Genomic DNA, 17,682 nt, shown 5'->3' on the forward strand with positions numbered 1-17,682 from the left:
TTCTCTCAGACAAACTTTCATTCGAGAAACAGTTTAGCTGTAAAACCTTCTGGAGAACTTCACTGAAATTTATCACACGACTAGGGTGTTTAGGGAATTTGAGCCAGAGCCAGGAAGGGCAGACGCAGAGAGTGGTTGGATGGGGGGGTGGTAAGGGGGGGGGGGGGTCCATTACGTTTGATATGAGTCTCTCGCAGCAAAAACCTGGCGAAACAACATTAGCGGATCTTGTAATGCGATTGCGGCTTTGCCAATATGAGCTTTCTAATGCATTTGAGCACATTACAACATTCTTTATTTGTAATATTTATTCCCCCCACTGGTTTCAAATGCTGTTTTGCTAAGTACGACGCCTCCCCTCTGCGTGTGTGAGCAGATTATTCTTATTGTGGATGACACACTAAAGAAATACAGTATCATTTTTCCTTGAAAAAAAATAGATCTATGTAGCCACCTCTGTGCTTCAGACAACGTGGCGCAAGCATGAGTAGTTTTAATGAGTTAGATTAAGAAGGATGCGGAGGAGATTGACACACGTACACACAAACATGCACACCATCCCCGCCGCTTGACGAGATAGGAGATGGAGTTGAGGCCATTATGCAAATGTCAGGTGTCAAGTGTAAATGAGATTGGAAGGATGGGAAACAGAAGTATTGGATATCATCACACCGGCGAGGTGATGAGAGCATCCCGAGACGTGGGGGGGACGGCAGAAAGACTCCTCACGCGGGAAGAAAATGACAGATATTGACGCTCGCGCAATTGGAGATGGCAGATGGGCACTTTTTTTCATTTTTTTTTGCCTGAAATGCAACAATTTCAGTGTAAATTGTGACATATTCACATCATTTCTGCAAAGCTGTCAGCATGGATAAAAAAACTAATTTAAAATCAATGGTCTATAATTTTGTGGTTTAGTGTAAGTTACATTGAAATAAACAAAAGTACTGAAATGACAATACATGCGTAAAATATAAAAATAAAATAATTTGCAACTAAAAAGATGTTAAATACAAAATTAATGTAATTAATAAATCACTAAAATGTTCATTAATCCAAATAATAGAAGGAAGTAAATGTATCATCAATTTAGTAATTCAAACATAATCTAATATTGCATCAAATAAGATTAAAGTACAAAATAATGAAATCTTCTTCCATCTTAAGGCGATGTTGTCATAATCTTCTTTATTGTATTTCTTTCTTTCCTTTTGATGCTCAGCACCCTAACCTTTAGTCACCCTTATTGGTGGCACACTTCATTTTCGGACAAAATATTCCGCCATATGGCTTTGAACATGAAACGGTGTCACATCAGAGCTGAAATGAAAAAGTAAAAGGTCAAGGTTGTCATCTCTCTCAAGTGGACGCTCGCCGAGCAAAACATGACAACAAGCGCCCAAGAATCGATGAATAATTTAACCCCTTACATCATATTCGGCCCTGCGCCTGAGACGTGCACCAAAAGGCCGTCTGCGTGTCACTTTGAGCGGCGTCCACCTTCATTTTGCGCTTCCCCTCCATACCTTCTGACATGCAGCGGTATTCTTAGAGCCTGAGGTATTTGACGAATGCCGAGCCCGGGAGCCGGCTTCCCGTGATTGCATTTTCTGGGCGGGGGCACGCAAACCCAGATTGAGGCGCCACCGCCACTGCGTCTATCTTCCCACCACTTGTACATTTTAAATCCCGCCTTTGCACACTTTGTCTCTTTTTCCTCCTCTTACCTCCCAATCCTTCACCCAACTGTGTCACTTCTCGTGGCTTGGGGAGCCCGAAGGTGCTTTCCGGACTTCTCGCCGCTGGTTGTCTTGACTGTATTTTTCTTTTTGAATTCAATCAGGCTTTCACCGACGCCCCAAGAACTATTTCAATTTACTACCACAGGACGGAAACTCCCATGTTTAACACAAAGAGGATGAGGGCCGAGCATTTGGAGAGATAACAGCGACAGAGCCGAGGCTAAGCAAGTGTTGAAATGAAGGGTGGAAAATGGAGGGATGAGGCATCGTGCCTCGAGTGACGAGGTTATAACGTGGGCTGTGATATCGGAAAGAACGCGATGGGTTTTCTTCAATGGTGGATGGAAGGGAATTCGATTCATTCAGCGTTATTGGTTTGCACCCTCCATTCTCATTTCCAGCTACATGTAACAATAAAGGGGACTAGCTACTGCAGTGCATTCTGGGTCTTGTAGAATTTAATATAATTGTATTGTACATTTTTTTCTCGTTTATTATTTAACAGTCAACTGCAATGAGAAGAAATTTAAAAGGCCATTCATGAATTATATCATCGATCATTTTTCAGCACAATGCAGTGGGTCCCCAACTTGTTTCATTTCAAAACTGAAACTGGCTGATTGAAAGAGAAGACAGTGTATCCGTACGTTATTACTACTATACAGTACTGCCTCCAGGTTCCCAAGCCACCAGAAGGAGCCACACTGTCTGTTAAATTGCAGCAAAAATGTGGGGAGAAATTGATTGACAAATATTACTCTGCTTAAAAAAAATTCTTTCCATTTAGTTACTGTTTGGTTTTATGGAGTAAAATTTGATAGAGTGCTATTTTTTTATTTGTTATTCACAGGGAGGGTCGAACAGATTAATGGCATTTCTATTCGTTCCAATGGGAAAAGACAATTTCAGTGACCGCAATACAAATTTAGCTTCTATCTCGAGGTGCCATTGTGGTTTGTTTTTAGCACACCAAGGACAGTGATTTCTGTACAGCTCTAGCCATTATAGTTTTGTAAAATAATAATAACATTCTTTTGGTTTGTCCCGTTAGGGGTCGCCACAGCGTGTCGCCTCAGATGAACGCTCATATTTATTTGGCACAGTTTTTATGACGGATGCCCTTTCTGACACAACCCCTCTTGGGGATTGGGGCCCCCAGTGAAAAATGAACACACGACCCCTGGTTTACCAAACCAATGCCCTAACCCCTGAGCTATGGGGACCCTGTAGAATAATAATAATCATAATAATAATTAATTAAAACCATTTATACTGAAGCAGTATTACTGCCATCTACTCAGCTCAGCTATCTGCAAGCAGACGTCTTCTTCATTCTTCCCTTACACTGACTTTTTGGTCAAACAAATGTGTCGGTTTTTTTTCCTGACAAAAATTGTTAAGTACGTATATTATAGCATGCGAACATGCAGGAGCCCACTTACGTTTTATCCCACTGGTCAGACTACAGCTGCTCATATCTAATTGGACAATCAAAGTGTTTAGTTCCAAGAACAGTAAGTACACACAGGCGGGCCGCGGAGGAGGCCGTCACCTGTCTGTCTCTATTGAACCGCTTTACACAAAGCGGACAAAAGGCATCGTTCAGAGCCGCCGTAACCTCCCCTTTGTGTCGTGGAGCCAGAGGCATCTTTTGCCCAGTGAAGGGCTTAATTGCTCTGTGGAACATTCAAGAAAGCTCAGCATTTCGTGTGGATTCCATGCAATACGCTAAAACTAATAATTAACATCAATAAAGCAAAAAAAATCAGTTTACCGTCATTATCCTCGTAATAATATGATTTGTCCCCTAAATAACATTATTCAAATAAAGTAAATGAAAATTATGCATTAGTAAAATGCAAATAATTGCTTAATTAACGAGTATTAAATATGTATGAAATGTGAAATACAGTCCTAAAATGAAATATAAAAGGCATGAATACATAAATAGTAATAAATATGATCATGACTAAAATTATTTACAAGACCAAAATTAAAAACTCAATGAATATATATATATATATATATATATATATATAATATATATATATATAGAGATATAGATAGATAGACCGATCGATAGATAGACAGACAGTTCGGTTTGTGGAAAGATTATTAAATAAAATATGCACTGCAAACGTGGCACTTCAAAGAGTTTTTCCGAGTTTGCTAGTTTTTGTTTACCCTCGCAAACTTAACAACTACACAAGAACATCGAAACATCGAAATGTGACCTTTTAGGCAGAGATTTAAAAAAAAAAAAAAAACATTTCATATACTTTCACTTGCTCGTCAGCCTTGGAGAAAGGACTAATGATGAGACCCTCTCGGTTGCAGTCTGAGAGGGTGTTCAATAGATGGAAAGTGAACGCTAGAAAGATGGAGGAGCGGCGGCACGGCTGCGATTTGTCTTTTGAGGTTCCGATGGCGTCAGCTAAACAAAGCCATCTCATTTCCTGTTGTCTGCAGGAAGCAGCTGCCTTGCTAGCATTACCGCCGCTGCCACGTACTGCTTCTTGGGTGCTCATCAATCTCTCACTTTTTAATTGGTCTGCGCCACACTGCGATGAGCCTACACACACACACACACACACACACACACACACACACACACGCATACTTTGAAAATGCGTTTGTTGGAAACATGCAGTAGGGGACTTAGCTGTACGCCTTGCAGTACACCTGTGACCAAAATCACACTGAATCCTGTCTAATTAATGCTTGTAAACATTTAGCTACAAACATGCAATATGTGTGGATAGATAGCCTTGTTGGAGTTCTAGACCAGAATTATCCCAACCATTGGTGGCCCAGCAACCATTTTGTAGTTGTCTGCGGCCCATCTGTTATATATCACCTTTTTTTAAGCAGTTTTCAAAAATAATTGACTATAAATGCTTGATGGGTTGATTTTGGCATGTTTAATAAAGAACATTAAAGTGGCACTTGCATCTTTTAAGTTATTTTTCTGCACCCTTAGGAGAAACGTTTTGGGAATGTGTAGTTCAGGTTTTTATTTTCCCTTTATTATCTTATTTTGATATACCTTGAGCGTATAGTATGTTATACTCTGGTTCATATTTTTTGTTGATAGGGTTAGGGACTCTAATCTGATAAGTGCATCAAGCTTCAAACATCACTATGCAGTAGTCAGCAAGTCAACAAATCAGTTTGATGCCCAATTTATTCCATTTAGCATAAAAAGCTGCATAACTTTCTTGCTGAGCCATCATCTAAAGGAACTGAAGGATGCTCTCTCGGTGGCGATCAATTTTTGTCCTTCTTTATTGGTCCACAAACTCCTTGGTCCTTGGTTTTCTATCCAATTATCTCCACACGTATGCATTTCACCGTATGGGTATGTGTGTGTTCATTCACGGTGTTGGTATATCATCCATCACTGTTCTTTGTTCAGAATCTGGCAGAAGTCTGGAAGCTGACACACTGGCATCTGCTGGTAGAAGTGGAGATTGCACAAGTATTGCATTCGGGTCGTACATTGGACTCATAGTGAAGGGATAAGCTCTTTTGTGGCTTATCTAGGGAGGCGTACTTAATTGCATGTATAAGACATCATCGCGTCCATACACGTGTATATTCCAAATCAAGCATTTATATTGTAATATGCCCTCGCCCAACTTTTTAATTTCCCTGCTTGAAATCTCTAGAGGAACCCTCCGCCCCCAACTCATTAATTCAACGCCACCATAAAGTAAGCAAGCGGCGCCCGATAATCCAAGAGAATCGTTATTAAATGTGCAGTTGAATAACAATTAAAAGGCAAGAAAAAGATTTAGCGGCAGTGTTGGGTGGTACAGCGTGAAAACTCTCCGAGTGTCTCCCATCCATTAGGATCCTTTAATGACTTTGACATTCTTGCTGAAGTGGCTGAGGAGGGCCGCAGGAAGGAATCATTGCAAATAAGATAAGTGCTTTCGAGCGCCGCCGGATGGGCTGTGTTGTGACGCGACGGCTTCTCCCATCTTTATTGTTGTCCAATGGCAAAATTGAAATTCAACCGAGTTTTTACCAAAAAATAAAAAATACGTCTACGTCTTATGGCGAGAAGAGTTTGTTAGCAGAGGTTTGCTTTGCTGTTATAACGACTGATTTTTGAGTTGGCGGCCATCCCACCTCTGAAAGCATCTTCTATTTGCTTTTCCCCAGACACTCGGGTCTCCCAGAAATCACAGCACCCAGTTAACTCATTAGCCCAAATCTCTTCTGGTAAAAATACATAATGCCATTCAAGAGCGCCGTTTTCCCTACTCACGCACGCAGGGCCACGACATGGACAATTATCCGGCTCCCAAGCATAGACTCTGACATCTGTTTGCTAATGACGGATAATTACATGCTGTCAAGCGCAATCACCAGTTGCTGCATGGGAAGTGGATGCGGGTTCTAAATGTGAATGTTGAGAAGGGAGGAAGGTAGATGTTTTATACTTGATTTAGAACTGGTGTTAATGAGATCAATTCCAGTTGGAAATGCAATCCCATCTAAATTGTTGGGAAGATCTTGATGCAATTTTGACCATCTCAACCCAGTTTCTAATGGTTTAGCCCAGAGGTGACCAGACTTTTACTTGATTAATTGTGGGTCAAAAACTATCCAACTGGTGCTGTCTCACAATTATTTCACCAGGCAGCATGCTGTCCAAGGGGGTTCGCATGTCTCCTTCACAGTTCTGAGATTCACGTTTGGATTTCGACTCTGGCCTTCCCGTGTCAGTTTTCCAAGTTTTTCATGTGCTTATGTGGTTTTCTGGTTTAGTCCCATATCCAAACATACTTATCAGAGGGTCATAAGAGACTAAATTGTATAAAAAAAAGGTATAAATGTGAGTGCTTGTTTATCTACCGTCATTTTCAGACTATCAGCCGCGACTTTTGTCACACGCTTTCAGCCCCGCAGCTTACGCAATGATGCGGCTAATTTATTAATTTTATTTCGAACGGCCGCCAGGAGCGCTCGAGCAGAAAAGGTAAGAGTGAGACAGGTGGAATATATGTGTCGAGGAAGACGCAAGTTTCATGTAACTTCGCGCTTTGCGCATGAATAAAATGAGCATGAACAGACCCTCATCATGGAAAATACAAGAAGAAACGCATAGGAGGCAGCTTTCAAGTTGAAAGCAATCGAGCTAGCCGATAAAGAAGGAAACAGAGCTGATGCTGCACGTAAACTTGGCATAAATGAATCGATGGTGAGACGCTGGAAACGGCAGCGGGAAGAACTGGAGCAATGTAAAAAGATGAAAAAACCTTTCAGAGATAATAAAAGCAGGTGGGCCGAACTGGAAAACATTCTTGAAGACTGGGTGAACACACAGAGTTCAGATGGCCGAGGTGTTTTCACTGTGCGGATCAGACTGAAAGCAAAAACAATCGCCAAAGAAAATAATTTTATTGTTGTTATTTATATTATTAAAATTTTGAAAATTCTGTGTACCGTCTTTCTTTGTAAATATCTCATGTTTCAATGTGGGCACATGCGTCTTATAGAAAGGTGCGGCTTATGTATGTCCAAAATGTTTTTTCTTTTAAAAATGTACAGAGTGAGGCTTATAATCAGGTGCGCTCTATAGTATGGATATTACGGTATATGTGCCCTGGCTAGCAACTAAACAAAACAAAAACAACATACACTTTGTCCTTTCCATGACAACTTTCTCAAAACAAGTTCTATTCTTGAGGAACCATCTACTATCACCACTGATGGAAACGTGGAATTCGAGAGCAGACGTTTGTGCGACCCGTTCAAAGTCTTCACTTAAAAGAATATGATGCTTCACAACCTGAATTAATCTGTACTTTGCATTCAATGAGATAAATAAATGAAAACATGAAATGAAATAATTGTAATTCATTGATTTTGAAGAAAGATACCTAAATGCTTGCAATATACAACACAAGACTTGATCATTTGGTATCCTGTGGCCGAAGCTTTGACCTTCCCTGATTTTTTTTTTTTTTTTTTTTTTTTTTTTTTTTTTTTTTGCTTGATCATCTAATGATCATCAGTTGCAATCAGATCTCTTAACCCACCTTTTCCTAGGCCGGCCGAGTAGTATTACAACCTTCACAACATGTCAGCGTTTGTCTGAGCTCACCAGTGAATTATTTAAGGTTATTGAGATATGACACGCCTGGCTGACTTGTCGGTGAACGCCGGCCGTGCCTGCGGTTACTAAGCAACCTGGCTGATGCTTCTGATCCGACCATTTTTTACGTCGTCACCTGTCTCCTCGGTCTCAGTCGCACTGTTGTGTGGTGTGACGTGCCGGCATTTATCCTGATTCCCTCAGTCCAACCCTCCGATTGTCCTGCGGTGTCCACGCTCCTCGTCTCCAGACGGCACGTTTACCACTAGCGGGGGCTCCTCTGCATGACTCACATGTTATCACCTCTGTCTGCGGAAAAATCCATCTGTGCTCACACGCTAAGCGGATGATCCATCATCTTGACTCTCGTCTCGAAACAATGACAGTAATGACAGTCAGGGATGGATCTCGGGGCAACAAGACGCGCCGTTAAAGTGGCAACTTTCTGTTCCCAAAATCGATTTATTTTTTTTTTTTCTTATTTTTGAAGATGAAGTTGTCAGCAGTAATTGTATTTTCGGTGTTTATGTTGTCTCCATATTTATAGAGAGGAGCTGTTTATCTGGCCGGCATTGTCTGACAGCTTTAATTAGGCCACGGAAGAGTTTCTCCTACTTCGCACTGCGGTCGAGTTTGGAGAATCAATGAAGGATTTACAGTGGCTTTCGACTGCACACACGAGGCCTGCAGTCTTGCTGACTAATTGGGTGCAAATGCTGAGTAGTGTGTGAGGGTGCGAGTTTGGGCCGCGGGAATTGTTTTTTTTTTTTTTTTCTTCACCCCAAGGCTCTGAGCTATGTGCCACATATTCAAATGCGACAGACACAATAACTTGTTGAGGGATATGACAACATTGGAAAGTAGCTCAAAACCAGCAAAAAAAAAAAAAGGTACCAAAAATGAGATTTTTCACAATTTAAACCAGGCACTTTAATGATTGCCTGTGGCATGCTTTCGTCAAAGTCGCCCAAGGGTGAAGAAACACCCTCTGATTTGAGTCCCACTGACATCAGCCTGTTTTGAGTGGGCGGCTTTGTGTCCTCTACTGCTGGGCCATAGCTTTCTTCACCACGGCAACTAGAGGCAAAGCTAGGGGATTGTTACGTGATAAAAACAAAATATATATAGACAGTGAAGTGAACATAAGTCTATAAAAATAGCATGGATTGTATTGTCACTTGTGATGGCAGCACTTCATCATCAAACAGCCAAATTATATTTATCATTTAGGCTGTAGATTTGTGTTTCTTGTGCAAGCAGCGGACACATTGCCAAAAAAGTAAAAGTTTAATTTGTTGTGTGACCATGGATGTAAATCAAAACATTGTTGCTTGTCTTGAAATCATCTTTCCCCATTTTAATGAATGGAAATTCGATGAATCCATCCCAGCCTGCCATGAAAAAAATAACTAAATGTTTATAATGTGCTTTTGAAAAGAAAACTAGCACACTGTATTATTTTACTTTATAATCAGAATCAGCTTAAATGATTAAATGTAAAAAATTGTGCTGTTTTTCCACATTTTTTCAATGGACGTATGGATATGCATACATAAGCTCCTTACTAAGCCACAGTAATAGTTGTCATTTTTTAATAGGATAAAGAATATATGCCTGCCTATGAGTTTTGTTATATTTGTCTACTTGAACGCCAAACAAAAGATTAGATTTGCTATAATGCTCCAATTAAATGTTCTTGTTTTATCCGTGCATCCTTATATAACCCTCTCTTTGTTATAGTTATCTCCCCCTGTCTACTGTCCTGTGCAGGTCAGGCGTAGCCACGTGTCCTATAGGTTAAGCAATCTTTTTTTTTTTCCTCGGGGTTTGATTTATTTGTGCATTTGTATGTGCCACGCGCTCGAGGAGGCGCTCGCTCTTGCACAGCGTCGGTCCCGCGCCACGGGCCAGGCGAGGTCAGCGACCAGCGATCCCGACAGACGACGTGCACGTGTGCCTCGGCAAAGCCGTACAGTCGTGTGCGACCCACATCTGGATCACCGGGAGGCGGTTTGCTGAAGTGAATCCAAGTGTATTCTATACACAAGTTGTCACCGGTGGGTGGGAGCGACAAAAGTATTGGACCTCGGATGAGCATGTAGACCATAGGTTGTCAAACTCTGGCCCGTAATTTGTAATTATATTTGGCCCGCGGGGCAATTTCAAATTAATATTAGAGCTGGCCCACCGGTATTACAAGTATTACACACTTGTTTGGTTCCATATTAAAAGGTTCATTTGTGCAACCTTGGCCCGCAGCTTTGTTCAATTTAAAATTTTGGCCCACTGTGAATTTGAGTTTGACAGCCGTGGTCTAGACCAGCTTGTGGTAGTAAGATCAAACTAAGTTGTCCCAAGACTCTTCATATTGAGTCCTTCTGCAGCTTCTTTCGGTGTTGCTAAACTTGGGGTAATTACCCCTTTTGCAGTAGTGCAGTTGAACACATGATGCCACTATTTAATAACTATAAAAAACTTTCTGTTTCCCTTGTCGTTTACTTTGAATTTTGATTCTTTATGCAGCCCGTTTAGGCATTGCTAAAATTGACGACTAGTAACTCGTGCAGTGAAACGCACAATGCCACTTTTTAAATAACCAAACAAACAAATTCACTTGTCGTTTACTCCGCTTTTATGATTCCCAACACAGCCCACTTAGGCGATGCTGAACAGTAATGCACCGTCTGCATTAGTACAGTGAAGCACTTTATATCAACTACAACAAACTTTTATATTCACTTCTTGTTTACTTTGGATTTGAATTCTGGCCACAGCCCATTTGGGCATCAAACTAAAACTGAATTAATTGTGCCTTTTGGGCGATTCTTTTTTTTTTTTTTCTTTTTCATGACTTGACTTCCCTGCCATCGCACATTTAAGCAGCAAACCAGCTGAGCTTCAGTTTGTTCTCTTTGATCGCATGGCAGGTGTCTAAATGTATTTTTGCCCCAGTTACAAACATTTTAATGGCATTGTTCTCATTTTTGTCCCAACTTGTGTGTGCAGGTTCATTCAGGAGATCGAGATGAACATGGGCGCGGGCCAAGCCAAGCAATGCCAACTCCAAACCTTCCTGACGTACTACATCAACGACCTTTTCCTAAACCAGGTTGGTGAACCGATGAAAGAGTCCTCCCAGCAGAAGATACACAGTCGTCTAATTTTTTATCAATTTAGGTGCGCACAGAGATCAACAAAGAAATCGAGGCAGTGAGCAAGGTGGCCGACCCTTTGAAGATCCTCGCCAGTGCTGACACCATGAAGGGTCTGGGTGTGCAGAGACCCATGCTCCAGGTGAGCAGCAACTCGCACGGGGCACCAAATATTCTTGCTCTCCAGGCTGCCAGATTGATTCTTCTCTTTCTGCCAACTGTTCCTCAATCAGAAATGTATCCCAGCAGGTTAATTATTCGAGTGCCAAAGCGGATATCCCAACAATTGCTCATATTCGTCCAGTTGCCAGACATGTTGGCTCAAAAGTGTCCGTTTTCCCGCGTGCATACATTCTAATTGTGTTTGGTTTGTCGAGAAAGACGCTGTCAAATTGTTTGTGTTGCAGCTCTTGAATGTGTACAGTATCCGTGTATGTATGTGCGGTCTCTGCGGCTGCTCATCTCCCATGCAGCAAACATCAGTGGCAGTTCATTACAGAGGTAGCGTGAGGCAGTGGGTGTTCGGAGTTCAGCAGGGTTTGTTTACGGCTTGGGCCCCTCCTTAACGAGAGTAGTGCAGCATCTTGCTAATTATGCTGCTGTGGCTAATGAGCCTTTCTGCTGATAGCGGGGAGCTCGCAATAAAGCACACCCTTTGTTTTGGATTTTTTTTAATTGGGTTGAATAAAACAGCCTCTCACAATTTGGCAGCATATTTTCACTTTTTTTTTTTTTTTTTTTTTTTCATTTTAGAGGCATTGTTTTTCTACCTGTGGACGTGCGGCTTGTCTCCAGTGTCTCCTTCAGCATGAACAAAATTGTGCATTTGGGAAAAACATTTTTTTTAATATTAGCACAATGCTACCTTGAAATTCAACACTCAACATTTCTTTACATAGTCAAACATGAAGTGCCTTGTTTGAAGGTGAAAATGTAATGTAATTGATTGAATAAATCAACAAATAAATAAATAGACAGAAGAATAAATAAAAAGCAAAATGAATGAATGAATTAGTAAACAAACAAACAAATAAATAATAATAAATATAACAGCATGAACAAAATTCTGCATTTGGGGAAAAACATTTTTTTTTATATTAGCACAATCCTACCTTGAAATTTAACACCTAACATTTCTTTACATAGTCGAACATGAAGGTGAAAATGTAATGTAATTTATCAAATAAATAAATAAACAAACAAATAAATAAATAAATGGAAAATAAATAAATGGATGAATGGATGAATAAATAAATAAATGAACAAAAAATTAGATAGATAGATAGATAGATAGATAGATAGATAGATAGATAGATAGATAGATAGATAGATAGATAGATAGATAGATAGATAGATAGATAGATAGATAGATAGATAGATAGATAGATAGATAGATAGATAGATAGATAGATTGGAGACAATATAAAAATGTAGTTTTGCAACCAAAATCTGAATGCTGAAATGGGTTTGGGCACGAATGAAAGTGAGTGAAGTAAATATAAACAAAAGTAAATATAATCAAAAGAAGTTGAGTTGTCACTCGGCTTAGTGATCATATAAATAAAAATAATGAGAATAATTCCTGTTACATTCCATTTAATCAGCACAGTAGCTCAACCTTCTGCTGGAGTGTAATGTAACAAATTATGGCATTGTTGCGTGCAAGAACTACAATGTTTCAACTTCATATGCATTCCAGTCCAACAATTTTTTTGTTCCCACTTTTACATTTTAATTCCTGATGCAGCCCGTTTAGGGGCAAACTCATGACAATGTAAGTCAATTAAGCGACTGCTCTCCTTCGCAGATGCTTACAAAAGTTTTCCACAGAGTAGCCCTGGCACTTTTTCTTCTAAGAAGTACAAACTTAAGTCTGTTGTGAGCTTAAGTTCCTCGCTCGTTGCCTCCGTGACTGCAGTGGATGATTAAAGATTATGGTGACTGTGCCATAAAATGCTTGCGAGGGTTTCCAATCACGTAGCAGATGTCTTTGTGCCAGCGTGGAGAGTGACTTTTTTTTTTTTTTTGCACATATGTGTAAGTGCGCCAGGTGCGTCATGGACCCTCACACACACTGTTAGCATCAGAACCTCAGGGGCTGATGAGAGGAAGAGAAAGAACTCAATATAGTTTCAGCACATTAAACACACTGTGCTGGGCCGCAGTTGCATTTGGGAAACCGTAGGGGTCCATATTTTTATGGACGCATCTGCTCAGTTACCGCTGTTTAAGCACGCTAAGCGACTCATGTGCAACTGGAGAAATATTTTAAGATTCTGCATTGATTCTTCTCATAAAGAATTATTTTAACGTTTTTTGTTTTTAATGTATGTGTATTTTTGTTTGTTTTGTTTTTTGGTATAACACGTGTTTCTGGAACGCGTCCCTCGCAATGTACGGGGGTGGTTTTCTCTGTAATACCTACAGGAGCTGGTCATATTTTTTAAATCCCGACTGCATGAGCATAATATTTATAGCTACATTTTGAAACCTATCGGTTTTTAATAAATCACGTCGCGTTATGAAATATCGGGGACCCCTATGTGTCAGTTGATTGTGCTGCACGGGAGGCAAGGTGAATGAGCGCCTATAAACAAGACCCGTGTGGCGGCAGGTTAATAAGTAATATTGATACGGGGAGATGATTTTCCTATTCCGAGTCCACCGTGGTTTCCAAAGGGGGCTGGCGTGTATCGTGTATGTATATCATACAGTAATAATAAGATTATGATGATGCTGACACGAACTAGCTCTATATGGTCCACAAGGACTAAGAGATAATGTCCACAAAGGTGATTGTCCATTCGCTGCTGATAAGCTTAGAATCCTTTTTTTTTTTTTTTTTTTTTTTTTTGGGAGGTGGGGATGGCGTTTATATTTTCACGTGTGCGTATGTGTGTGGGAATCAGATGTTGAGTCCAACCCACAAGCACGTGAGCACCGAGATGCTATCTGTCCAACTCTGATTGATTCATTTAATTAGAGTTAGATAGAGGCAGAATAGAGGAAGAGCGGAGGCGAGTGAGGGCTACGGTTACACTGCTGGATGGCGCCTCAGATTGGCTCCATTTATCTTGGTCCAAACACCCCCCTGTAAAACAGCGACCTGCCCCCTCCCACGACATCCAACAACGTGCGAGCAATATGTAGACTTTCCCTGATTGATTATAAACTTGACACCAGATCAATTAAATATTTGAAAAAAAAATCCCACAGTGACAACTCTATTTAATTAATTTGACTCAAGGTATATAAAACTAAGCAATTGCCTTTTGATTTGGCAGTATCACTGTATCTCAGGATTATGACCTTTACAAATTGAGAAGAAAAAATGAAAATCGGATCTTGTTCACCTGTCAGTCAGCTGATATTTACGTGATTTTCAATCATGTGAATCTGCTTTGAATTCTTCTACATTCAATTATATCTACTGTTCAATTTTTCAAGTAGAGATATTTTAGGTTTTGTGACATCTTATTTAATCTTCCAATGACATTTAATCATGTTATTTTTGTACACAATGACAATGAAGTCATTTCTTGTATTTCTTAATTTCCTTTGATCTAACTATACTTGATATAATATGAATGATATAATCAATGATAATAAAATAATGAAAAATGAAATAATTAAATAAAATTATAATGGGAATTTCTACTGCAATATTTTCATCCATTCTAAATGATATAAACAATATCTTGAAAAGTAATTTCATTTTTTTGGTATAACATTTTTAAATTTTGTACATGTTTTTTCATGGATAATTTGATAAAACGTAACTAATGTACATGTAAGCAAGACAGGTATACTTTAGTACTAGCACCCACCCAGCTTACCAGATGTTGTTCCCCGTCTGATAACAGGAAACAAAAGTTTTACAACCTAATATTTCATAACTTCATGCTTCAACTCACCTGCTCTTCTACACAACGCATTGATCAACGTTCACCTCCATTCCTCCCCGATTGTTTCCCAAAATTTTCTTTTAAAAAAAAAAAAAAAAGTCACCGTTTTGGGTGTGTGTGTGTGTGTGTGTGTGTGTGTGTGTTTGTATCACAAGCGTCACGCCAGATCTGCTAATGATGTTGACCTTTTTCCATTATGTGTGTTTTGTGACTGTGTATCTCTCTCTCGCTCTCTGTATATATATCTATGTATATATCTATGTATATATATATATATATATATATATATATATATAATATATATATATATATATATATATATATAGTGTGTGAGCGCCCTCCAACCTCCACTTCCCGTAATGACACTGACCTTTATTGTTTGTCATGATGTGTGTAGGCAATACTTATTCGGTTCCTGCTGATTGCCTCCACGCACCAACAGACACGCATGCAGGCACACACACACACTCACACGAACAAACATGCCCGGGTGGAGGGGGAGGGCGACTCTTTTGTAAAGCGGACCCCTAGCAGCCATCAGTGGGTGCGGCAATCACAGCACAATACACCTGTTAGCTTCATCAACCGTGCCCTGTGATTTGGACTCAAGTAGCAGTGGGAAGAAGGAAAGAGGGTGGATGATTTGCGCGCGCACACACAAATTGCTCCCATTTAACTTTAAAGCACCTTAAAAGGGTTTTTCTGCAGCATCACACACACAAACCATGCTAACTTTTTTAGACCAGGTATGCAGCATAAAGTTGTGAGCTGTGATTAATGTGGATAAAAAGCATATAAATAGCATTTCCATGCACTTCAATGGGAAAAGATATGAGCAGTTTGAGTTAAAAGCTCGATCACAAAATGAGTTCGACTTGTATCTCAAAGCTCCCTTCTATAATTATGTCATCAGTTTTTGATTGAGACGAATGCTTGTAAATTGAAGAAGACCTTTTATTCCTACTGAACTGACTCGATCCCACAAACCACCCCCCCAAACTCCCCAGGACGTTGTTTTTCTTGGATGCCTGAGGTGCCACCTACCTTGCCGCGGTTATCTTGCGCCGAACACATTGCACTCCTCGGCTCTCACCCAGACGCGACTCAACGCGCCTCTAGCTCGGCATGACAGCCGCGCTTTGTCTTTGTATGTGTTTACAATTATACACATATTGGGAAAATATAATTGCGCCTGGCTGTTTTCGGAGTTAAAACAGCGTTAAAGAACCAGAAGTCATAATGACCCTGAAAGTAAGTTTGCAATGGAAAGATGTCAGGCACAAATGTGCCCTCTGGTTTGAAAGGTTTTGCTTGATGAAATTTTGAATTTGTACACGACTGCATTGTCTTCCGGATGTATATATGGACAATTCCCCACAGCTGTAATGTACCGGGAAAAAGCCTGGAAATTGATCTCAAAAATGCTTGAATTTAACCTTGAACTCTGACAACTAAGAGCATCCTTTTTATATTGACATTGGCTTAATGAGATGTGACGGTGAATGCGTAGACTTTGTACAATTTTGCTCACATCCATTAGAATAATGAACATCGGGGATGAAAAAAAAAATGGAGATAATTAGTTTAATGGATTTTTGCTCCACTGCAACGACTCAAATTGAACATCTTAACTCTGCGGATTGTTTATGCCAGGACGCCATATGTCATTTTGCGTGTGCGCGTGTGTTTCGGGCGCGAATGGCGGAAGAGTAATATTGCAGTCCATCTGCAAGCAGCCAAGTGTGATATTGCTGCTCATCTTTCAATTAGAACACTCACACGACGCCGCGTCGGAGGCCGTGATGGCGCCCACGAAAGAGACATTGTTTTCTTTTATGAACTCAATCTCATCAGCCCGCCAGCTATGTGATTCTTCCTCCTAAATGGGAATACATTTTTGAAGTTTTTCCTCAAACATGTCACCCATCTTTTACCTCTTTATTTACTTATTATTTCCCTTGCCAAGTGCAGCAAATATCAGACGAGAGATAACGTTTGACTTGTGACTATTTTTGTTTTTAGTTGACTTTGTATTGCATTGTGTCGTCGTTGCGATACGTTGTGTTGTAATATGTAAAGTTGCGATGGTATATTATGATGCCTTCCTTTAATGTTGTGTTATGTTATTGCAGTAAGTTGTTACCTTATATTAACACTTGGTATTTTTAAGTTATGTTGTGTGTACTTTTTGCTTAATTACGGTACGTTGCATTAGATAACACCAGTGTTACCATTCACTACTTTACGTTCCAGTGTTGGGATATGTTGCTGTGTTACATTTTGTTGTTGTGTGAGTACCCTTTTGCTACATTGTGTTACTGTGTACTGTGCTAACGAAGGCTGTGTTACAATACACCATGTTACAGTACTCCATGTTACTGGTACACTATTATGTTATAGTACGTACGCTGCGTTACGGTACATTGTGTGATGGTACGTGTGTTATGTTACCATACACTGTTTTACACTTCACTGTTGTTTTTTCTTCAAGACACCGTCCCATTTGGTAGTGTTATGTTTTGCGTTACGTTGTTGTTTTTTTTGTGCATGACGAAGTTGCGTCATGTTGTTACCTTACTTTTTTAGCTTACGCTGTTACCTTACATTACATTGTAATTAGAACTATCATTATATTATGTGTTCCGCTATTTTGTGTGACGGTATTTAACGGTTCTTTACCATCAGCTGCGTTGTAACCATTTGCACGTGGCGAGTAGCGGGTGGAGCCCCATATTATTTAAATATGGAATTTTTCACTTGCTGGGTGACTTGCT

The 17,682-nt window shown here is 40.0% G+C and overlaps 1 protein-coding gene across 1 annotated transcript in view; it reads left to right on the forward strand.

Annotated features, from left to right (window-relative positions):
- Positions 1-17,682, forward strand: part of exoc4 (exocyst complex component 4) — a 60,620-nt gene that overhangs the window by 27,003 nt on the left and 15,935 nt on the right. The window contains exons 12-13 of the mRNA XM_061807332.1: positions 10,858-10,960; positions 11,029-11,145. Of these exons, the coding sequence (XP_061663316.1) occupies positions 10,858-10,960; positions 11,029-11,145 (220 nt within the window). The remainder of the gene's footprint in view (positions 1-10,857; positions 10,961-11,028; positions 11,146-17,682) is intronic.

This window comes from Syngnathoides biaculeatus, chromosome 20 (assembly GCF_019802595.1).
Source record: "Syngnathoides biaculeatus isolate LvHL_M chromosome 20, ASM1980259v1, whole genome shotgun sequence".
Classification (NCBI taxonomy): Eukaryota; Metazoa; Chordata; class Actinopteri; order Syngnathiformes; family Syngnathidae; genus Syngnathoides; species Syngnathoides biaculeatus.